This window comes from Tetrahymena thermophila (genome assembly GCF_000189635.1).
Source record: "Tetrahymena thermophila SB210 genomic scaffold scf_8254584, whole genome shotgun sequence".
Classification (NCBI taxonomy): domain Eukaryota; phylum Ciliophora; class Oligohymenophorea; order Hymenostomatida; family Tetrahymenidae; genus Tetrahymena; species Tetrahymena thermophila.
Window position 1 is genome coordinate 253,073 of NW_002476355.1, and position 24,896 is coordinate 277,968.

The following is a 24,896-nucleotide window of genomic DNA, read 5'->3' on the forward strand; positions in this document are numbered from 1 at the left end:
TTAATACTAAGCAAGCAAATTGTCAAATAAAATCTTAGGAAAGTTCGCATACAAGCAGCAAACATACATAGGAGCTTATATAAATTTTATATTTGATTCGATTAAGAAAAAATGAGATCTAGCGTTAGTAATAGTAGTAGCGTTTAGCCTCCTCATTAGCATCTCGAAAGGATGTACGAACTGCTTATTGGTCAAACTTTAGATGTTGAAACATAATTAATAGGAACTCTACTTTCAAAAAGCGGGAATTTAGAAAAGCAAATTGAAGATATTTAGGTTATTATGAACTAATTGAGGCTCAAAATTCTTTAAAATTCTTTGAGTGTGATAGAAAATATAGTTTCATCTAAAGATGCAAGCTAAAGCTACTTGGATTTTAAGCGAATTGTTGATGAAAACTCAGAAAAGTACCGCTAAATATAAATATTCAATCAAATGAAAAGTATCTTAAACCAAAAGATAGTAGCAAAAATAGAAATCTTAAATAATTAAGCATAAAATAATGAAGAATTAAGGACTTAGGTTTTGGCGGATTTGGAAAGTTTAAACAACAATTTAGAAAAGGTAGACAAAGCTCTGTAAAGGTTTTAAAGCATTTAAGAAATTCACCCTTTCGCTACTGGCTTTTCAGTATTAAAAGATTTGCAATAAAGCCAGCAATATGAAAACTTTCTTTAGTATGATACCTAGCGTAGCTATACATACGGAGAGAATAGCATAGCAAAAGATAAATTATAAATTCATGAGCAAAAGTTCTCTAATAAGAATAATCATAATGAAAATTAAGATGCTGATGATGAAATTGAAGAATCTAACATCTATGCAGACGAAGCAGTAAGTATGAATGAAATTACTCAATCAAATTTGTATGCAACTTAAGATTTAAATTTAAATTAAATGTAAAATCAAAATAACAACATTAGTCATAATAACTAAAGCTATCAAAGCTACTAAAAACCTCGTGTAGATGATTTACATCATTCAAATCTTAAATTAATTACTCCTGTTGTCTAAAAACTCAATTCTATTGGATACAAAACGTAAATTTTTATATAGATTTTAAAGCAAAAATTTAAAAATTCATCAAAATCAAATTACTTTTTTTCATTCATTCATTTAGAGATTCTTTAAATTTTTTTAAATTAGAATTAAGTTTTTTAAATTGAATGAAACTTACTTATTTTTTTGTTTAAAATTTAGCGAACCTGATTCAGCCATGACACCTCTGCATTCAGCAGATATGATAAAAACAAGTATGTATAAAACACCTTCAGATAATAATAATAATAACAATAACAAAAAGCTTTTTAAAAACAATTTGAATGCAATTTATCAGAGTAACTTTGATAGTCATGATATCAACTAGATTATAAATAGCGATACTGGTGAGAATGAAGAATAAAATAGCTACATTCCTCCTAGTCTCTAGATTCAAGGTAGCGAAACAGTTAGTGCTGGTGATTTAATTAGTCCTCAAGTAACCAATAATAATGAAAGGACTATTGGTTGTACAAGTTTCAACAAGAGCATTGAGTCTTCATCTCAGAATTACTCTACATAGTTTGATGCTGCCAGTGAAACAAAAAATGAGAATAATATTTTAACATTTGGAAATAACAACAATCTTTTGAATAATTTGAAAACTGACTAGAACTCAGTTTTTAATAGTAAAACTCAAAACTACTAAAAAAATAACAAAAATCAATAGTAGTAAAATAAAGAAGATGAAGCATAATAAAATAAACTAATTGACATGTTTGACGCTTGCTTAAATAGCCTCTAGTAACCTGATTTAATTACTATGAAAAGATATAAGGACTAACTTGAAGCCCAAAAAAAGATTGTTGAAGAAGAAGAAAAGTAAAGTGATAGCATTGATGAATTTGTGCTTCATGAAAAAGAAATAAGCTAAAATATTTATTTGAAAAATCAAAATGAATAAAAACAATAAATTTAAGAAGAACAAGAATCGATTAAATTTAATGGAGTTAATATCAGCAATGTTCATGAAATTGAAGAATGCAAAGGAGATAATTCTTTTTTTTCTCAAAAAGATTTTAGTATGACACATACAAATTACAATACAGAAAAAGATAAGAAAAAGGAAAATGCTGCTTAAAATTAAGAGCCAAAATTTATTTCTACATTTGGTTTAAACCAAAGCACAGAGGACCCCTAAGCAGCTTACTTAGAGTAAAAATTTGGCAAAGAGCACTTTGATATAGATTAATTTTCATACGAAAAAGAGCTTGAAGATAAAATAAATTCTCTTAAAAAACAATTGTTTTCAAATGAAACGCTAGGATCTTTTGCAAAAATTACAGGTAATTTCAACAATAATGAAAATCTTCTTCAGATAAAATCAAACGTAGATACAATTAAGCCAGTTATTACTAGAAAAGATGAATTAGAAGCATTAGGAATCAAGGAAGGTCCAGAAGCTGAATAATTCTAAATAGTAGAAGAATCACCTGAATTTTAGCTATAAGATGATAATAATAATGATTCCAATAATAATTCTATTAACAAGAAGGTGAGTTAATAAGAAAACAGCTAAAACAGTAAGAAGCTATTTGAAGAATCTAACAGATTCTATTAAACTTTAGATGAAGATACTTTGAAAGAAATATAATAATAAAGATATTAAAAGTCTGAAGAGCTCTAATTAAATAATTAAATTGGAGAAGAAGAGGAAGAAGAAAATTAAGAATAGGAAAATGAGCTCTAAAAGTTATAAGATTCTACTTAAAAAGATGATGAAGAAAATACTTCAATACCAAGGTCTACTTTGGCTGAAAATTAATTTATTTAGCCAGCAAATAAAGAAATTCCAAATTATGCTGATCAATATGAAAATTTGGTAAATCAATTTTTAAGCAAGCCAAATAATTTTTCATAAGAACTTTAAATTAAAAATGATAAAAAATAATCAGTATTTGATTAGATTAATTCTTAACAGCAACAAAATAAGCAATAAAAACTGCAAAAGCCGAACTTCGAAAACACATTTGGTATTGATCTAAAAGAGCTTTCACTGAATAATTCTAAAAAATCAAGTTAAGTATAGTCTGATCAATAAGAACTATCAAAAAAACAATCTGTCAATGAATCAATCTAAGAAGAAGAAGAAGCTAAGAAAAATGATACTCAATCTTAGTAAATCTTACAAAATGATTTTATTAGGTAAAAAGAATACACTAAATGTAGAATCTTTGAGGTTAATGATTTCTTAAAAAACTCAAATTATAATTCTAATGAGTCTAATAAAGATAATTTGCAAGATTCTCTTAAATAAAAATAGGAGCCAGTCTAATAAAACAAACTAACTAGCAAACTAGTTAATTAGCTTTAAGCTAAAAACAAAGTAAATGAAAGATATAGTGAGAAAACATAAGAAATCAATAGCAATCAAGAGTAAGAATAAGGTGAAGAAGATAACGACTTTGAGAGGGACGAAACACCTTCATTCTTAGATGAATTTAAGAACAACATGGCAAATAAAAAACCAAAAAATAAAATGTACCAAAATTTCATGCAAGATATAGAAAATACAAATTTATAAACAAAAAACTAAAAAATATTCTAAAATAAGGCAATTAATTCTTATGAAAGCAATGAAAGTTAAATAAAGCAATAAGAATTTTTAAAGACTGCTCATTTTGAGTCATCAGAGAAATTTTTAAATGAGAGACTTGAGAGAGAGTAACTCAGTAAAAAAAATATTAAAAATTAAGTCCCTTAATAATTACCTGTTGAAGAAGAAAGTGAATACTAAGACAATGATGAAGAATTAGAATAAGAAGAAGTTGGAGAAGAAAGCAAATAATAAAATGAAGAATAAAATCATGTACTAGAAGAGCCTATTGAATCGCTAATGGAAGATTACCCTATGCTATTTTAAAATGCCTAACTTTAATAGCTGGTAAGCCAGTAAAAATAGAAATAAGATCTAGCTAAAACGACTAAATTGAGTTAGAGACCTAAACAAATGTAATTAAACACTCCATAATAAAATCTTAAAAAAAGCAATAACACAATAGAAAATAAGTCAAACAATACAATTAATAATGTAAATAAGATAAATGCAGGCTAAACCATATAATCATAATAGAATACTGGTGCTAAAAAAATTCCTCCTAAAAAACCTGTTGTAAATAGTAATACATAGAATAATACAGCTAGCAAACCAAATTTAAATCATAAATCTAATAACAGCTTAACACAGCTTAACTCTGGAATCACATAAACAGCAGCCACTGAGAAAGAAAATTATAAATCTCTTTAAAATTCAGAAATAAAATAAAATCCATCAGAAATATCAGAGTAAAGTGAACAAGTAAACTTATAAAGAACTCTTAAAAACACAAAACCTAAAATTGGAATAGCAGCTGCTGAAAAGCCAAAAATTCGTTCCTCGTCAATTAAAAATGATGATGAAGAATCATAAAATAAAAAACCAACAAAAACTAATTTGCCTCCTCCTTCAAACAAATAATAACAAATTTAAAGCTAAGAGTAACCATAACTTAAAGACGATAAGGAAGATCAGTAAAAGCTTAATCCAGGTTTAAACAAAGTGAAATCAAGCTAAAACTTTAGTGGGAAAAAAATAGTAAACTCTTGTGCAGTTGTAAACAAGAAATTATAATGATTTAAAAAATAATAATAAATTAAGTGATTAAATAAATTATTTCTTTCTTTCTTTAACTTTCTTCATTATATTTGATAAGATTTAGTATTTGTTATTTCTTACTTTTATAGTGAATTAAAGAATTATTTATTAAATTAATACTGTATTTATGCTCTCTTTTAAATATATTTCTGTAATCAAGTAAAGAGAGTAATTTTTATTTTATAAAAACATATTTATATTATGAAAAATTAGATAGATTAAAATTACCAAAATAAATTTGTTAAAATAAAATTTATTAATATGATTTATGATTCATTCTGAATTAATCAATCAAAATATTTATTTCGTTAATTTCTATACTCAAAAAACTATTCAAAAAAGTCTTTGGGGAAATTTATTATTTTTTATGATCTTTTATTTCTTTAAAAAAAAACAAATAAATTATTAAAAATCCTTAAATAAATTTAGATTGATAGGTAATTAATTTAATTTTTCAGTGATATATTTTATATCTCACAAACACTAATTATTATTTCTACAATCTTTTAAACTAATTTTAATTGTATGAATTTTATTATTTTGTAGAAAAATTCTGAGTATTTTCAGGTAAGAGTTATATAAATAAATAGTTGATAATCAATCAATCTTTCACCTATACTATTTATTTTAAAAGACATATTTTAATGTTTAAAAAAACTTTCAAGCCCAACTAATGCTTATTGCTTTACGTTAAAATTTATCAGAGTAAGAAAAATACTATGAGAAAAATTTTAAGTAAAAGAAGATATTCATTTATTGATTATTCTTTCTTTTTTATTAAAAAATAAGTTATTTGAATCTTTCGTGCTTATTTATTTTAAATCAGGTACTTTTTCTTTTTCTATTACTTTTGTAAAAAAAAATATTTGACACTTTTATGTATCTTTCCGTTTATTAATTATAACATTAGTATTTATAAATATTAAATTGAAGAATTAATATCAAAAACTCTTAAAATTGATTAATTAGCTTATAAGTTAGTCTAAAAGGAAATAAATGCACTTTAGTCCAAAGCCTATCAATAAAAAATAATTTAACATTGTCTAGCCCCAACAATAAAAATAAGTTGGTAGATAAAATGGGGTTCAAATCTTACAAAATAATTACATGACATAAAGCGCTAGTAACAAGCAACTTATTTAAGCAAATAATTACTCTTCAAATGGATCTTATTTGCAACTATCTAAAAAAAATACTAAGCAGAATTTAACTAATTCAGCAAAAATGCCAAATAATTAACTAAATAATTAAAATTAGCTATAAAATATTCATTAACTTGTTAGGTCTCATCACAGATAAGAGCTCAACAATAACAATGTTAAGAGTTAATAAGAAACCAACAATAAATTGAAGAATAATATTAATGTCAATAATTTTACAGAAGTAAAAATAAGGCAGCACTCTAATCCTTAATTTTAAAAAAATGCTAATTATTTAACAGTAACACCTGTCATGAATTCTCAGTTGATAAATAGAGTGAGATCGCTGAGCCCAACTCCAGTTACTACTAATTAATTCGTCTAAGTTATACCAAATTAGTAACTTTAACAGGGAAATCAACAAATAAGAAATTTAAATGCTTAATATTCTCCTTATAGGGTAATTGAAAATCAGTAATTATAAATAGTTCAATCCTAATAATAGTTGAAATAAGCATATACTCCAATAAGACTTTTGAGTCCTTAATAAGACAATATTGTTGTTAATTAATCTGCTCAAGTAATGCCAAGTAATAAGTTTTATGAAGAATATCCTTTACAAAGCTCACTAATGAAGGAAATAGATATCATATCGCCAAAAAATACATTTAATATAGTACCTAATTAGAGCAATCAATAATTAAAATCTGATCGCCTAATTTAATCTTGCGAAACTCCAAATATCTTAGAATCAGGCATTAACTCACAATAACAAAGCATAATTGAAAAATACTTTAAGAAAACTGATGATGGCTTTGTTTTCCCTAGCCAGTTCAATTAATTAAGCGAGAATAATTCATAATTACAGAAAAAATATGTCTTAGGAGCTGTAAGTGGCAGTAATTCTCAAATAAACTTTTAAAATTTATCGTCAGTACCAATAAGCGATAGGCAAACAGCTAATACTTTTAATTAATATGATGAAATTTTTGCTCAAGAATCCCAGTATTTCACTAAAAAAATAGATGAAATTTTTTCTACTGCAGAAATATAAAAATAGAATGTAAGAAATTATTTCTTTTCTTGAATTTAATTTTAAGAACGATACTCAATGAGAATCAATTTTGAAGCATTTTTGAGAAATAGCAAGAAATTTGAAGAAAATACTTTCATCTCCGATTCGAACTAATGGATTTAAAAAAAATCAGGCAAATTTTATTTCTTTTTCATAAAGTTCGAAGTTTGTTTCTGCAGTTTTCAGAATTTAATTAAATTTATTTGATAACAAAATTAATAAAAAGTTGATCGCATGTGAAATTAATTGCATACTCCCAAAATTGAGTTTACAGTAATTACTGTAGTCTTAAAATTAATTCAGATAATTTTCTTTAAACATTAACAAATTAACTCAGAAATTTTATAAATATTATTAATTTCAAAACAAATAATAAAGAAAATCAAATAAGCAAGCAAACAAACCAATTTTACTACACTATTGTTCAAAAATTTGAATAAATAAATGGCTTCATAAGTTTTAACTATCTTTGTAAAACTTTTACTTAAATTTTAAAATTAATATTTTTTAAATCTTAATTAGGACCTCAAAGAAAGCGAATTCACTCATAGTCAAAATAAGTAAAATTAATTAAGTATAAACCAGGAATAAATACAAGAAGCCGTAACATCCTCTCTGTAAGATAAAGTAAAGATAGAGACTTTAGAAAAACAAATATAAGAAAAAGGTAAAAGTATCTTTTAAGATTTTTAATTATCTAATAACTAATTTAACTAAAATAGACAATTAACTTATGATGAAAAATCAATAAATTACTTAGCTAGAAGAAGAAATACAAAAGCAGTAGTTCAAATTTTAGGATCTTTCTAATCAGATACTTAATTTATTAAAGGAGAACAACGAATTTAAAGAATAAATTACATAAGGCAATTAAATTCCTTCTCACATTATAACTGAGATTCAAAATCTTAAAAATAACATAAAAATATATGAATAACAAGGTAATTACTTCTTTCTTTCTTTATTATTTTTTTATTTTTTTGTTTGATAATAATTGGTAAATATTAAGTTATTTTTCTTTTTAAAAATAAATAGTCTAAGTTGTGGTTCAAAGTGAATAGGCTCTAAAATAGTAATTAGAGAATGAAATTTAAACTAAAAACAATTTGAATAGTATGATTGAAGAATTGGAATATTAATTGGCTTAAAAAGATTAAACTAATTAATATTCGCCATAATCTTCTCCTTGTAATTCTGAAGCCAGTAAAGAAGAAATTATAATTGGTCTTTCCTATGAAAAAAACAGTCTTTAAGATCAGATCAAAAAACTTAAAAGAGAGTTAAAAGAAATGAAAGAAAATTCACTGAGAACTACTCTAGAGTATGAAAAGGAAATCCTTAAATTGAAAGAAGAGAAGGAAAAGGCTGAAAACTAATTGAAGCACATTGATAACAATCATAAAAAGAAACACTCATTCGTTTAAGCTGAAAACAGCTACGTACTTGGGTAGCTGGTTGTTATGAAAAACGATATTGAAGAAAAGTAAGCTGAAATAGAATAACTCAAGGCTCAAATATAATAATTAGAATAAAAATCTACATCTAAAAATAATGCATCAGTTTTTGATAATGAGATTTAGTAAATTTAAAACAACTATCAAGCTTTATTAGAAAATGAATAACTTAAATACAGAGACACTTGCCAGACATACGAGTTAGAAATATCTCACTACAAATAACAAATTCAGTCGTTAATAGAAAACGGGAACGGCGCTGTTGATGAAAGAAGTAAGCAATATAAAATTTTGATTGTTTTTTCTTTTTTTGTTAAAATGATGAATAGTTTTTTGGTAAAAGAGAAGTGATGTTAAAAAAAGAAATTAACCGAAAAGATACAATTTTTCTTAAAATAAAATAATAAATTTGTTTATTAATAACTTTCCACTTTCTCAGTTAAAGTTAAAAGAAATTGTTTATTTAGCTTTTCTTTTACAAATTAATTAATGTTTATTTTTAATAATAAAAGTCGTCCAGTTGAAAAGTGAGATAATGCAGCTCTAGCAATCCAACTAACATTAATTGATTTAAATTGTCATATTGAACTCGAAAAACGAACAAATTTAAAAAGAATTAGAGGAAATTAAACAAACAAAATGATTATATGCCTTGGCAACTATGAAAAACAAAATCACTTAACTTATTACTTTTCCTTCCTTATTCATTTAGATTTCTTACTGGTTGATTTTTATAATCTTAATTAAGTAATCTACAAAGATTTTTAAGTAACTTTGGTCATCAGATTAATTGAATATAAATAATAAAAGTACAATAAAAATAGAAACTCTAAATAAAAATCTACTACTACCCTCCTTATATAATTTTTCCACTCAAATTACTAACTAAATATAAATAAACTAATAAATAAATGAACATATTTTTTATTTTGTACAATTACTTTCTATCAATCATTTATTTCATACTGTCAATTTTTTAGTTATTAAATATCATATTTGTTTCCTTAAAATATCTAAATTTGATCAATTTATTAACTTTTTTTAAAAATATGCTTTTTTATTTGTTTGTTTGTTTGTTTGTTTGTTTGTTTGATCAACTAGAACTCAATCAATTTATTCAAAAAAATAAATTTTTATTTAAATTTTTTGCTTAAAATATAAATTTTGAGACTAATTAGAAAGAAAATTATACATGAATAGATATATAGATAGATGAATATATTCTAATTGATTGATTAGTATTAAATTAAGTATGCTAATAATTATTTATAAGTTAAACAATATAAACAAATCATTATAAAAAATATTAATAAAATTACTAAAATAAGATGAACAAATTTTCATTTTTAAATGTACTATTTATTTATTATATTAAATTATAAAATATTTATTTTTTTAATGTTTTTTCTAACATTAATTTATTTATTTATGCATTTGTTGTTTTCTTTATTAAATTAATTTTAAGCTATTTCGAAAAAACTAAAGCAATAATTATTAATTTCTAAATCAACCAATCAATTGGTATCAGAGTGAGTGAGGTATGTATGCGGTTGGTTACTATGTGAAAATAGTCATATTCAACACAGTATTAATTGTAATATTAATTAATAAGTTATTTTTGACGAAAAAATGAATGAATGAATAGATTGATGGACACATTTTTCAATAGAAAATAAAACAAGAATTTTACTTTAGTGTATTTGTAATAGTTAGTGACTATCTATTTCTGATATTTAATATATTATTATATTTTTGTATTATTATTTTTGCATTAATTAATTAATTACTGTTTAGTTATTATATTTTGTATATTTTAAGAAGAGTGAGTAAGAGAAAAAGAATAGGAAAGATTAGTTGTGTTATATATGTTTTTTATTTATTTTATTAATGTCATATATTTATTTATATTTTAATAATGTGGTTCCGAATTGTTTTTAATAGTTAATTTGCTTAGTTTTAAATAAGTTCTCAACAGTAAGACGATTTTTTAGCACTTGGAGTATCTTGATAATCCATATTTATATGAGGGTAGCACTTAAAGGCTGAATTTGAAGAATGTTAGAAATTATTCACATTGTGATTTGTATACAAATTATTTAATTTATGGTTTGAACTAAAGTTTCTCATATTGAAATATTTATCCACAGAATTGCAGTTTAATCTTGGCTCAGAGTCGAAATCCAATAGTTTGGAAGGAGTTTCATATTTATTGGGTGTAATGAAATTATGATTCTAGCTTTAAATAATTATATTGTTATTTGAACTGTTATTGTTGTTGTTGTTGTTGCTACTAGTGTTGTTATTATTATTGTTATTGTTATTGTTGCTGCTGCCACAAGAAGATTGACTATTACCAGAACTGTTTGAATTTGTTGAGTTGTTTCCTGCATTACTTACTCCCAAAACAGGATTTGAATCCTTGGAAGTGGGTAAAGCTAAACTTTAGATGTTAGGATTGATATTTTCTTTAGAGAATGAGTTGTTAGCCATAAAGTTATTGTAATCGTCATCGTTATTGAAATTGTTTAATTTGATTTATTTGTTTTGCTTTTCTTCAAACTTAATCTATTTTTCAGAGTTAGGAGGGATTATAGGAGTCACTGATTTAAAGATAGACCTATCTCCTTAGTTTGTTTTTTAATATTTTTAAGGTGTTTAGAAATTTGAGTTTTCACTGCTGTCAGAGTGCTAGCTCATCATATTACTACCCATATACATATGGTGAGGATGTCCCATTCCTGGATGGCGCATTCTCATTTATTATAAATGATGAGGAGGGGGAGGTGGAGGCATCATCATATGACCTTATCCATTGGTGTTTCCTCTCATGCCTTAGTGGTGAGGAGGTGGAGGGGGAGGATGATGATGACCCATTTATCTATAATGAGGATGTTGCATATGTGGAGGAGGAATAGGGTGTTACATATGGTGTGGGTGAGGATAACCTTGCATATGAGCCATCATATGAGGTGGTGGAGGAGGAGGATAATAACCAGGGTGGTGGGGATGATTAGCATAATAAGGATGAGGATGATGAGGATTCATCATATACATGGGGTGCATATAAGGAGGACCATGCATAATCTTTTTTATTCCATTAGGATTTTAAGTATTTACATTTTTAGAAGGATTGTTGGTATTGATTGGAACCTATAAAATATTATTAACAATTTATTATAATATGAATTTTAAATTTAAAACACCCCTTATAATAAAAATGTATATTTAAAAATTAAAAGAATATAATTAAAATTTTAAGGAGGGTGTTATTAAGTCAATAAAAATAAATTTACAATTTAGTTGCTGATTTCTGGCTCTTTTACAGATTTAGGTTTTCTACCACGCTTCTTTTTAAGTTTTTCGTTTCCATTTTTAGTTGAACTTAAGATATCATCATCGGGTGATTAGTCTAAATTAGGTACTGATGATTTATCTTATTGTACGGTGTTTAGAAGGGTTGAAGTAGCAGAAAGTTAATTGTGATCATTATTTACAGATGCTTCTAAAACATTGCTATTGCTTTTCTTGACATGAGACATAAAGGTAAGATTTTTTTAACATGAAGAATACTTAAGAGCACTTCTGACTATATCAGCAAATATAGGGTTTTATTAGACATAATTTTCTACAGAAAGAGGAGTTTCAAGTATCTTTTCAAGATGCTTAGTATCACTCAAATTGACATCAGTGTTCATACCTTTATCAGCTGAGAGTAAATTGAGGGAGGATTCCTTATCATTAGGAGTTTATTACAATAAATGGTGGTGTTAGTAATATTCATCAGAGTATTAGATAATTTATTTACGGAAATTTTCAAATTCTTTGATATTGTGTGGGATTCTTTAAATTATTTCCTTGACATCAGCTGTAGATGCGGCAGCGCTATTGGGGATATTTTTGAAATTATTATTGGAAGATTTGTTGTTATTGATAGGAGTAAAGTGATTGTTTAAATTATCTTCATTCAATTGTTACTATTACTTTTCTGCTAAAGCAGCTTATTTGGCTGCAGCTTTCAATGCAGCTTTAGATAATTTCTTGGTTAATGGAACTTGGATTAGCTCCTATTCCTCATCGTCATTCTTTTCTTCATTGCTTTCGTTTCCTCTCTTTAATTTGCTTCCTTTCACAGAAACACCACTGTTGGTGGGGGTAGAAGAAATAGCATTGTTATTTCTTCTTCTGCGAGTTGTTTAAACAAAATATTAATCAACTCCTTCGTCTGCCATGGCTAACAATTATTTTAAAATTTCATCTTCGAATTTTTTATATTATGATGTAATGTCGTATTCTGGGCTTTCTCCTCTCTTGATGTAAGCGAAGCGTTAGTAAAGTTCAGGAATACGCTTTTTCATGGATGAATTCCAGTGGTTTTTGATAGCGTTATCAGTTCTACCAGGCAAATATTGAGTAATTTCAGCCCATTTATTTCCTTTAAGCTTGTGACACAAAAAGAGTACCCATTCTTCATCATCTCCCCAAGGCTCTTTGTTGATTTTTGGGTTTAAGTGATTATGCCATCTTTCACGACATTGCTTACCAATTCTACCAGGGATGTGTTAAGCAATAAAAGTCCACTTTTAAGGACCATGCTATTCAACTAAGCGGATAACTAATTTATCTTCTTCTTCGCTCCAAGGCATCTTTTTGGCTTTAGATGAGTTGCTACCATCGCCTTTACCACCTTCTTCATTTTTATTGTCTTCGTCATCGTCTCCAGAGCAAGATTCATCTTCTTCATCGACATCTTCGTCGTTATTTTCTTATAATTATTTTTCTTCTTATTCGTCCTAAGATTTTTCTTCGTTTGTATTTTCTTCTTAATCTTATTTCTTATTTTTTTTATTTTACTTTTTCTTTAAAAGAGGAATAGGAGGGACAGAAGTATTATTACTTTCACAGGCAAGCTATTAAGGTTATTATTTCTTTGCTAATTCACTTTAATTTTCAGTATCACTTTCATCTTTTACTTTGTTGTTAATAGTGTCCACAAATTTATTATTATTTGTATTATTATTATTATTCTAGGAATCAAAATTCAAATTTTTATTTGATTTATCTACTGAAGAACTCCTCTTTTTAACGATTTTATTAGATTCCTTGCAATTTAGTTTGTTTTAATTATTTGAATCTCCCAATTATTACTAGTTTGATTTAGTAGAGGCTTTTAAAATATTTTCTTCTAAGGATTAATTAGATTCTTTTAATGACAACTTTTCCTCATTATCATCTTCTTGATTATCTTCTTCTCTTCTTTCTTCATCAATTCCTTGATCCTTTACCTCGCTTTCACTGTCTTCACAATCATCAGCATTTTCTTATTCTTCATCCTCATTTTCATCTTCATCTTACTCTTCTTCGTCATATTCTAATTCTTCATCTTGGTGTTCCTCATCTATCTCAGAATCTTGTTGCTAAGAATTTTCAGCATCGCTAATATCACCTTCTTCGTCATCACTTTATTAAAGGGAGTGTTTATTCATTTATTGACAGAATTAAAGAGTATTTTCAGTTTCTAATTAAATATTAAATATTTGAATGAGTTTGTTAATAAAACATTTAAAAAATAATATATTTTTATTCAATCTATTGCAAAAATCAATATGCAATTAGTGAGTTGTTGCAATATAATTTTGAAATGAATTTACTTTGGTCACAAATACGAATGTTTTCGATGTCCATGTCGTGTTCATCGTTGTGAATTTCAGACTTTCTAGAGCGAGTGTTAGCAGATTTATTATTAGCTTGATTATGATTTGGATATAAAGATTTGAGAGGCTCTGAATGACTTTCAGAATGAGAGCTTTTACCATCGATAAGCTTCTTTTGGTGGGCCTTCGCCTTACTTTACTTAGCGAGAAGCTCCTGCTCAGCCTTTTCAGTAATTTTTCTGACTCTTTTAGGGCGTCCACTTTCAGCAGCATCTTAAGCATTGGAGGCCTTTTCTAGCTGAGCAGCAAGATTTACTACAACACTATCTAGCTCTCTCTTGGTGGATGAGATTTAAAAATTATTTTATGCTTCTTCTTGGTGATTTTATTATGATACTTTCTTTGATTTTTTTTGAATTAGCTTGGTTTGTGCTGGTTACTGCTATTCTACTTAATCAGTCTCATCAATGGACTTGCTATTGTTGCCCTTAGTTTGGCGCTTTGATCTTCTCATCATTTTATTGGATGTTAATGCCTGTATACAGTGGATTCGAGAAATAATTATGTTAGGTTTTTTTTGAAGTGAGTTTATGGATTGTTCACCTATTTGCTTGTACTAGTGTCTTCCACTCCGTTTAACTCTTAGAATGGCAAGGAATGTCTTCTCTATTGTCTTTGAGTATTTATAAATTGTTTTCTTTTTAAAGAAGAATTCTTTTTGCTTTTTATTAATGTATTTTTAATAAAAAATAAATGAAATCCGTCTTTTTTTCCTTTATCTTGTTTGGATTCTTTTAAAGTATTAAGAAGTTTTAATTCAATTAATTGTTTTTTTGTTTTTGATTTTCTTCTCACTTTGATTGCTTTTTTGCTTGCTTTATTTGATTTGATTGCTTAATTTTCCTTTCAAATTCTTTGGTGTGTTTTTTGATTTCTTTTAATTCAAATTTAAACGCTCTCGTCAGCGTACATAACTCACTAAAATTTTTAATTTTCAAAAATAAGGGGAAAAATAGAGCTCATTCAATTTAATTAATTATTCAATCTAATCATTTATTGTATCTAATCATTCATTGATCAATCAATCAATCAATTTAATTTTTGATTTATCTATCAATCAAATTTTGATTTATTCATTCAATCAATCAATTAAATTTTTGATTGATTGATTTATTTATCTATCAATAATAAAAAAATAAATAAATGATTGAAAGAATAAATGAGTGAATAAATCTTTATTAAATAATTTCTATGAGTATCACAATCGCAAATACAAATTATTAAATAAATTAGAACTCATTCATTCTACCAATAAATCAAATTAATATAATCATCAAAAAAAATTAATTAATTTTTAAGACTTCTCCTTTGACTTGTTAATAAATATTATTAATTTTTTTCTAAGCAGAGACGATAAGTATTTATTTATTTGTTTGCTTTCTTGCTTGCTTGCTTTGAAAATTTGCTAAACTCAAAGAATTACATTTCAAAGCAATGATTATTTTTTAACAGGCTTTCGAAGGAAGAATCAAAAAACATCGATAATTGATGTAATAAAGATAAAATAACCCATATTTTCAAATTTAAAAAGCTCTTCAAGATGTTTATAAACTTTATTCTGTTTGATATTTTGTTTTCTGAAGCATCATGAACTATTTTACCACTTTAAAAGTCTCTAATTTTTAAAGGATTTGAACTGTCGAGTGGGAAAAAATGGTAATTATAATAAATGTTATTGCTTTTTTTAAAGTAGATATTTAAGTAAAATTTTAAGCCTTGAGAATAAAAATTATATTCGCTTATTCAAACATTTGATAGATAAAAAAGTATTTTGTGATTTTGACAAAATTAAAAATATTCAAATTAATACTAAAGTATTTCAAAAATTAAATTTGTTAAATGAAATTCTTATTTCAAAAATCAATTAATAAATAAATGATCAGTTTAAATATTTATTTTTCTGCCAAATTTTTTGTTTTAAAATTACTTGTATTAGTTAATTCCTTTATATAGATTTAAATTATTAAACCAGTCAAACAACAAATTTAATTTTTTATTTGTTGATATATTGATTGGAGAAAATACTAAAGAATTATTATTATCATACATACACACAAATAAACAATCTTATGCTCATTAATAAAAGCCTAATTTGATAAAGATAATTTCTTATTTGAATTTCTTTATTTATTAAACAAAATATCAAACAAATGTTTATCAAAGAGTTTAATTAAATATAATCTATCCAAAAAAAAATAGATCAATAAAAAAGCATTCAAATTTGAAATTTTGGTAGCAAATTAATTGTCTAAAGGTCTGTCTGTCTGTTTGTTTTTTGATTTTTGATTAAAAATCTCAATTTAGCTACGAAAGCAAATAAATAAAATTCAAATTCGATGCAAACAGAGATTATATCTTACTGGTATTAATTTTGAATTTCAATTATTAATAATGGTTTGTTTCATTTCAATTCTACTCATTTTAATATTATCAAAAAAAAAAATTCCGTAGTCAAATTTCTTTTAGCTTTTTATTAGCTATAAAAGAAAAAATTCATCTAGTTTTTTCTGATGTTTGGCTGACTATCATAATAATAAATAAAAAATAAAGAATTTTGAATGTGATAGTAAACTAAATTTTATTAAAATTCAAATTTTCAATCACATTTAAAAGTTATTTAAATGAATCCTTCCAAATAAATATTTTCATTTTTCAAAATATATCTGTAAATTTAGACAAAAAACTGTTCTAGAATAAAGTGTATTTACGAAAAAAATATCTCCCCAACTTTCAAAAATTTTTAGTTTTTTGGATACTAAAAAAAAAATTTCAAATTTTTTCAAAATCTTCCGCAAAACAAAATCGTCAAAAAGTGGTAAGTTATTTATGCTTTATTCATCTTAATTATTTTCTGATTAAAATTATAGATTAAATTCTTTTCGCATAAAAAAATGTTAATGCATCTAATATTTTGTTTTTGTTTACTTTTAAGTAATTATTTTTAAAATTATTTACACTAACTGTTTCTACAAAGACTTGAATAAAATTACATTTAAAATATTTATATAAAGAAAAAGTTAAAGTAGTAATATGTATTTTTTACAAATCGTCTTTAACTTGAAATAAGAAATAATATCTATCTAATTGATAAATTTATAAATTGGTGAAATGAATGAGAGCATATTATTTTAAATAAAATTATCTTTCTTAAATTTTAAAGGAACACATTTATTTATATAAATAATTACGATATAAATGAGAAACATTTTTTTTGGATATTTTAGAAGACGATTCTTTCAAAACAATATTTAAGAAAAATAAAACTTTTTTTTCAAAATGAAAAAGCTTGATTGGTTTACTTTGAAAAATTTTTGGCTATCTATTTAAATAGAAAAGGCTTTCTTTGAAAATTATATTTAAATAATAAGCCTGAAGCTGTATAAACAAAAATTACTTTTTTAAATCATTTTATCTTAAAAATTGAAGCTTAAAAATTTATTTTTCACAATATATTAGTAAAGATTCTTTACCTTTTATTGAAACAAAACATGTAAATTATTATACGCTAAAAAACTCTGTTACATTTTATTAGACGTTCAAATATCCTTTTAAAAATATATCTAAAATTTGTTGTTAAAATAACTAGCAAGTATATATAAAATCAAACTCTATTAATCATTATGCTATCCAAAAAATTATTTTAATATTTAAAAAAAAAATAAAAAATATGCTCTTTTTATTTCTATTCTCCTAAATTATTAAATATATTACTTTAGCAAAATTAATAAAAAAATAATTATTAACTGGATTAAAATTAAAATATATAAACTAAGATTTAATATTTATGATAAGTTTTAGCATTTATTTTATTTTTCAAAGAATATATTATATTGTTTAAAAAAAAGGTATTTTATTTTTAAGAATATTTAATCAATATCAAAAACAACCATAAGAACCATGCAATAAAAAATGTTAGTTCAGATTGAAAAGATTTAGTTTGAAGTTTTGAATTATAATTTTTATTTTTAAATCTCAAAATAATGCTAAGATTTTTATAATAACAAGCTTTAATCTTTATGTTTTACTAAAATTATTTCAACTATTTTATTTAAATTAAGCTCTAAATTTTATTTTAGAAACAGAATTAATTTGAATAAAATTGTAATTTATTTTTAGTTTAAATCTAATTTTTAATTTATTTATTTTTTTAGAGTATATTTTATATTTCATTCATTAACTTTAATTTTTATTTTTAATATATGTAAACAAGTAGCAAAATTATAAAAAAATTAAAACTATTAAAATAAATTTTAATATTTCATTTCAATATTAATTCAAATTTATCTCATACAAATTATTATTATTAATATTTATAAGTGTTATTTTTGTAAATATTTACTTTTAATGTAATTTTATTCATTAAAATAATAGCAGTAACCTTATTCATTAATAAATTTTATTCATAAATTGATTTAAATTGTTTGATGTTTAAAAAAGGAAGAATTTAATTTTTGGAGGCAGTAGAGTAAATATATAATTTATAAGAGGTCATTAAAAGAATGAACTAGTTGATGAACAGATAATTAATTCATAAGACGCTAAATTATTAGCAAAGAAGAATATTAATAATGAAACATATATTTATTTTTTTATTTATACATCAATCAAAAGTTTTAATTTTTATAAACATTAGGAGATTTTGTTTGTCTGTTTGTTTTTGTAAATTTATTAAAGATAGGTTTTTCAAAATATTATTTTTTTTATTTTTTTTATTTTTATTAATTTTTTAAAATATAATGTGAGTTCTGAAATATCAAATACATGCTTATTTATCTATTTATTTGACAAGTAAGTTAAGAATTTTGTCAATAAATTCATGAAGAATAATTCTTTTTCATTTGATTAGAGCTATCTGTTTCTCTGTACTAGTCTACTAATACTTAATTTTATGAGGTTTCATTGACTGTTGTATCTTATCTTAAATCACTTTTTTCTGTATTATCGCTTGTATTTATATTAAAATTTGGATTATTTGGCACATCATAGTTTTTCTTATCTATTTTTTGTATGCTTTCACTCAAATCTTTTACTATGTTTTCTGTACTTAAACTGCTGTCAGGGTCATGACTTTTATTCAAAAAGTAAGATTAGGACTAATTATGACTTTGATTATTGAGCTTTTAAACATCATCGACTTTCATACTCATTCTATCGATAAATTCATCAACATCTTCTAAAGTATTTCTTCTTTGTAAGAATATGCTGTCTACATTTTTGTTGATTGTAACTTAATTTTTTTTACTAGCATTTGATGGAGTGTTATTATTATTGCTGATATTGCTTTTCTGACTTTTGTTATTGTATTAATTTACTCCCAGATAATCGTGACTGCCTAAAGCCGGTTATTCCTTTTAATCAGCTTAATCCTTTTTTTTAATCATTCCTGCAAACTTTTTCTTATTTTTATAATTTTAGCTAAAGTTTTCATCTCTTGAAAAATCAAAATTCTCTGAATTCATGAGTTTAGAATCAAGGCTTCCTTGCATATTTTCATCTTCGTCGTCTTAATCATTTGGCATAGCAAAACTCAAAAATTATTGGTCTTGGATTAAAATACTTCCACCTGCTTTTTTAGCCTTGAAAGGAACATAGTAAAAAACGTAAGGTGCTATCAAACAGGGTGTGATTTAAATTATTTAGTAAAAAGTCAAAAAGACTTAGCCCCAATCTGTTTAGGCTTAAAATTCGTTGCTTCTCTCCCCATCTCCCTAGCACTCGATAACATCATTAAGTGCATAAGTTCTAATTGCATCCATAGATATTTAGATAGCAATAGTGAATATGAAGAGAAATTCAATCAGTTGCAACTATTTCTTTAACTGCTTAAAAAATGCTCCCTCCTTATCAGATTATACTGAATTGTTCATTAAAGAAATAGCTCTTGACAGTTTTGGTGGCAATAAGTGGTTGTTACCATCAGGAGTAGGATTAGATTGTTAACTAGTTTTGTTTGCATTGTTTCCCCCTTTCATTACTTCATTATCTCTTACCTTTAAAATGTCAAGAAGAGTGGAACCAAAAAATATACTAAAGACGGTATAAACAAGCATTACACCCATGGGATATAAATAAGCTAAAGAAAACCAATCATTGCAATCTAAAGGGACAACATCTGATAAGGTTAAAATATTCATCACTAAACAAGTAAGTTATGCAAAGCCAAACGCTAATACAGTGTATCTTTTGACAGTCTTTTATTTATGAGGATATTTTATACGCAGACATAATTAAGAGCAGCTGGTAGAAATGATTCCAAAAGTGAGAGCTTGTGAATACAAAGCAGAGATGATGAGTTTTGTATCCATAATAAAAACATTTAAAATGAGTTGCAGTAGAGATTGTATGATAGTCGATGAAAGGGGGACCAATTCAAAACTATATTTTTTATGGGTGTAAAAATGCATTTTATATATAATTCTACATATTATAGCTATAACAATAAGAGAATAAACTGTCACTATAATCCCCTTCATGCAGCCAAACACTGACTCACAATCTAACTAAATTTCAACTGACATATTAATATTAAGGCTCTTAATGTTCAAAAATCTAAATTATCTTTAGTCTATATTTTACCAAAATATTTCATTAATCAAAAATGAATGAATGAATTAACTAACTATCAAGAATATTTCAAAAGAAACCCAAAAAAAATGAGTGAAAATGTTTAAATAAATTTATTTTTAGATTATTAAGGAAAAATGAATTTAATTGGTCTATCAATATTATAAAATATCTTAAAAAATGATTACTTAAAACGAATAAGCTTGGTATTTCTTTTAATCTGAGTGTATTGATTTTAGACTATCTTTTAAACTAAATTTCTTTCCAATGAAACGATAAGCTTATCTTTCAATTTCTTTTATAATTCATTAGAAAGTAATAAAAAATTAATTGCAAATTATTAATAAGTCTTTTTTGATCAAATTTTGTGTATCCTCATAAGCAAGCAGACAGGCAGACAGCTAAATATTTATATTAAAATCAAATTAAGAAAATTAGCTTAATTACAATTTTCTCTGATAAAGATAGAATTTTAAGGATAAATAAATAAATAAATGCATCCAAAGTAATATTCTTTGCATTAGAGTCTGGTAGTTAAAATAAAAGAGAATCTATTTATCCCAAAAAATAATAATTATTTATAGATTTTTTTATTTAAATTGATATTTTATTTTATCAATTAATTAATTAATTGAAGTTTACACTCATTTAAATAAATTAAATTTTTTCTAGTATATTAAAAATATTTAATAAATTCATACTTTAAATTATTCGCCTTAACATTGACAATTAAAATATTTTTTGTTTTAATTTTAAAATTTTCATTTATAACAATAAATTATCTAAAAAACCTTAATATTTGATAATTAATTTGTTTATATAACATGTGTTTTGGATATCAAAATATTTAAAAAAAAGTCATTTAATTCATAAATAAAGCGCAAATTTTAATTTGCAACACTGACGATTTTTTAAAACACAAATTATTTTCTTATGAGAATTGTGGCAATCCCTTAAAATTAATTTCAGAAATTAATTTTCTACCTAATCTATCTAATCTTAATTTTGACAATTAATTGCTAATCTCAATAAAAATTTCACTCATTAACTTTAAAGTTATTGCTGCTGCTACTATTAATCTCCTTTTACATACTTTGCTATTTTCTTCTAGAAAAATTAATATTTTTAGATAGAATTGCCAATTATCTCCCCATATAAGTATAAGGATTCCTAATTACTTTGAAAGTCTTCGTCTTTTCCAAAGTGCTTATGCAAAAAACCTTTTGCATTTTCGGCCTAGTATATTCCAAGAATTTGAGTGTATTCTAAGTTAAATATAGGGACTGTAAATAATGGAAAATTAGTATCCATATCAACAGACTTATCATAGTATTAACACTCTTATGGTTGTTAGTCTTTTTGCAATTTTTGAGTTTGAATTACTTGATAAAGAATCCCTGACTTTAAGTTCTCAATTATTATAGGATTCCTCTAACCTTTTACATACCGTTTTAAATTTATTGTATCATCTACTTTCTCTATGATATAAATATAAAATCTATCAGATCCTAGTAATTCTTTCATTTTTTCTTCAGCTTGAGTCATCATTTTCCTTATCTTGCCACTATCCTAAATAAAATTATTCACCTAATTTGGATAAAAAAAACATGGAATTATTAATTGCAATATTTAAAACTGTAAATGGAGGCAGCTAAAATTCCTTCAAATAAAACTCATAGTAATTTTAAATGCCTTAATTTTTTTGTATTTTTTCTTTAAATTTCTTTAAACTTTTCATAATTTTTTGTTAATTAGTTATAAAATTAATATAATCTTTTTTTACATATTGGTTATATGAATTATATAAATTAATTTTAATTGGTTTTAAGAATTATGATTTTAATTGAAAACTTAAAATTATTTTTCATTTCTCTATCTAAAAATAGCAAAATATTTTTATATTGAGGAACTTTTTATGTTTTTTTTAACAGATAAAAATAGCTGATTTTTGAAAATGATTTTTATTCTTTTTTAAAAATAAATTTTGAGCTTTTTATGAAAACAAAAAAATATATTTTAGTTCTTAAAAGTGAATGAATATGTTGAATTAAATAGTTTGTTTTTTATATTAAAAAAAGAATGAAGAATTGAAAATAATACCTATATCAATTTCTTGTAATAATCTCTCTAAATCAACAGCTTATCAAATTTAAGAGAATTTTATAAAATTGAAGAGCAAAAACTTCCCATAATTTCTAGCATTTCCTAGTCTTATTTATTGAAAAAATCATTTACCTTATTTATTGCTTCCAAACATCCAACTACTTAATTCTTTTGGTCTTTAATCGGAACACATAGTATTGTTTTTGTTCTATAACCTGTATCAAAATCCACTTATTTATTAAATCGGGGGTCTTCATAAGCATCAAAGACATTCATAGCTATTTCATGTTTAATCTTTTCAAATGCAAAATTAATAAGCAAAATTAAAAAATTTAAAACGTTTAATTTAATTTTACACAGTATCCTGCAATCGAACGATCATTTAGAGGAAATCTTATAGTTTTTCCTGTTTTATTTGCTACAGTCCATAGCTCTTAGCTCTAATAATCGACTAAAAATATGGATGCAGTATCACATTTTAAGTGTTAAATTATTTTTTTTAAAATCATATCAAAAGCATGATCAAAACTTGTGTACTTAGCTATTTCACTAGTTACGTTTAAAAGTTCTTTATATCTTAGAGAAAGATTGAAAAAACGCTTTAAATCGTTTAAAGCAAAATTAACCACTTTAACTAGTTGTTTCTGTTGAGTTTCTTTCAAATTTAGTATCTAATTGTAAAAAACTTGCTAATTTTCAAAAAATCTTTCTAAAAATATTAGTTTTTTATTGCTTAGAAGATCTTCTTCTCCTCTTTCCATCAAAGAATTTGAGTCTTAATCATTTCTAAATAATACTTCATCATCTTATCTCCCTTGAGTATTTGTTACTATTTGCACACTTATACCTACATTTATATAAGAAAAAAAGTTTTTCATTATTTGGATTTTCTGCAATAAAAAATGAAAATTTTATTTCAAAACTTAAAAATAAATCTGAAGCTTTTAAATAACTTTTATTTCAAAACTTAAAAAGAAATCTGAAGCTTTTAAATATTTTAAATCACAATTTTACTGTAAAAAATAATTAAATTTAAAAAATGTAATTAATTAAAAGCATGAATATTATTTTTTCTCATTTTAAAATATCTAAATAGAATTTATAATAGGTTTGTTTTTAATGAGTTAAAAATGTAATTTTTATATTTTAATTTTTAAAGTAATTTTGAAAGCAAAATTTTACTATGACTGAAAGAGCTAGCCCTTCCTTTATCACTTCTGTTGGTTGTTTAAGCAGCTTGTAAGATTTTTGTAGATTGATTTTTTGAATTATTAGATTTAGGTGAAGCTTAGGGTGACATTTATCTTTCATCAATATTTTATATAACTTCATCATATGATAATTCGCTGTCCTCGTCCAAATCTTACAAATTATACATTCTTAGATCTTTAGAGTTAATTAATGAAGAGGTGTTCGGACCAAACTTACTTGAATGTCGTTGCTATAAAATTGACTTTCTGATTTACAGTCTATCTTTTAGCTGATTATTTTAGTTAAAAATGTTATTCTTGTTCATATTACTTGATGAAGAAGCTCTTCTTGCAGCTTATGTATTGATCTTTTACTTATTTTAATCTACTTAAAAGGCATTTTAATTGCTTATCAGCTAAGCCAAAGTATTATTTTTGCTTGTTCCTTCATACACCTCTAATTTTTTCTATAGTTTGTTGTTATGTATTTTAGTGTATTTTAAATCTTCATGCAACTAAGTCATTTATTCCATGTATTTATTTAACATGATTTCTCTTTTTTCCATTCCAATTTCTTTAAAGTTGATCATAAATTGCAAATATTCTACTTCCTTATTGGCAAGTTAAATCGCTTCCTTCATTTGCTGTATATTCTATAAGCAAGTCTCACAGCCGCAATTACATTCAGATATATCTATTTTTTTTCTGGACTTGAACTGTGTAGATAGTCTTTATTAATGAGTCATCCTTTTATTATTCAAAGTAGAACATATTAACTTTTGAAAATAATTCGAATTTTATTTAAAAGATGTACTTATTAAACTAGCTATTTAATTCTACTTATTCAAAATTATTTTAAGAAGTCTACTAAAGGATACTATTTTTGTTATTTGCTAATAAGTTTGCTTTACTGCTTAGTGAACTTTTATAGTTTGGAGTCAATGAACTCTTAACAAAAATATTCTATGATTTCATAACTTATTCGCAG

The 24,896-nt window shown here is 24.5% G+C and overlaps 5 protein-coding genes across 5 annotated transcripts; 2 read left to right on the plus strand and 3 right to left on the minus strand. All coding sequences in view use genetic code 6, as the record gives it.

Moving 5' to 3' along the window:
- Positions 1 to 111: 111 nt before the first annotated feature.
- On the plus strand, positions 112 to 4,651 carry TTHERM_00627240 (hypothetical protein; the record flags this gene model as incomplete). The annotated part of the gene is made up of 2 exons (XM_001019509.2): positions 112 to 1,040; positions 1,201 to 4,651. The coding sequence occupies 2 exons, from the start codon at positions 112 to 114 to the stop codon at positions 4,649 to 4,651; spliced, it is 4,380 nt and encodes a 1,459-aa protein (XP_001019509.2).
- Positions 4,652 to 5,602: 951 nt separating this feature from the next.
- TTHERM_00627239 (hypothetical protein) lies at positions 5,603 to 8,691 on the plus strand (the record flags this gene model as incomplete). The annotated part of the gene is made up of 4 exons (XM_001471373.2): positions 5,603 to 6,874; positions 7,409 to 7,553; positions 7,609 to 7,827; positions 7,922 to 8,691. Exons 1-4 carry the CDS (start codon positions 5,669 to 5,671, stop codon positions 8,689 to 8,691), a joined length of 2,340 nt encoding a protein of 779 aa, XP_001471423.2. The 5' UTR covers positions 5,603 to 5,668.
- Positions 8,692 to 10,308: 1,617 nt separating this feature from the next.
- TTHERM_00627230 (Myb-like DNA-binding domain protein) lies at positions 10,309 to 14,508 on the minus strand (the record flags this gene model as incomplete). Its single annotated transcript, XM_001019508.1, has 3 exons — positions 10,309 to 11,490; positions 11,634 to 13,855; positions 13,989 to 14,508. The coding sequence occupies 3 exons, from the start codon at positions 14,506 to 14,508 to the stop codon at positions 10,309 to 10,311; spliced, it is 3,924 nt and encodes a 1,307-aa protein (XP_001019508.1).
- A 4,357-nt stretch (positions 14,509 to 18,865) lies between these two features.
- TTHERM_00627220 (transmembrane protein, putative) lies at positions 18,866 to 20,569 on the minus strand (the record flags this gene model as incomplete). The annotated part of the gene is made up of 1 exon (XM_001019507.2): positions 18,866 to 20,569. One exon carries the CDS (start codon positions 20,567 to 20,569, stop codon positions 18,866 to 18,868), a length of 1,704 nt encoding a protein of 567 aa, XP_001019507.2.
- Positions 20,570 to 21,656: 1,087 nt separating this feature from the next.
- Positions 21,657 to 24,883, minus strand: TTHERM_00627210 (GAF domain protein; the record flags this gene model as incomplete). Its single annotated transcript, XM_001019506.2, has 5 exons — positions 21,657 to 22,202; positions 22,716 to 23,012; positions 23,075 to 23,565; positions 23,901 to 24,655; positions 24,723 to 24,883. The coding sequence occupies 5 exons, from the start codon at positions 24,881 to 24,883 to the stop codon at positions 21,657 to 21,659; spliced, it is 2,250 nt and encodes a 749-aa protein (XP_001019506.2).
- Between the last annotated feature and the right edge of the window lie 13 nt (positions 24,884 to 24,896).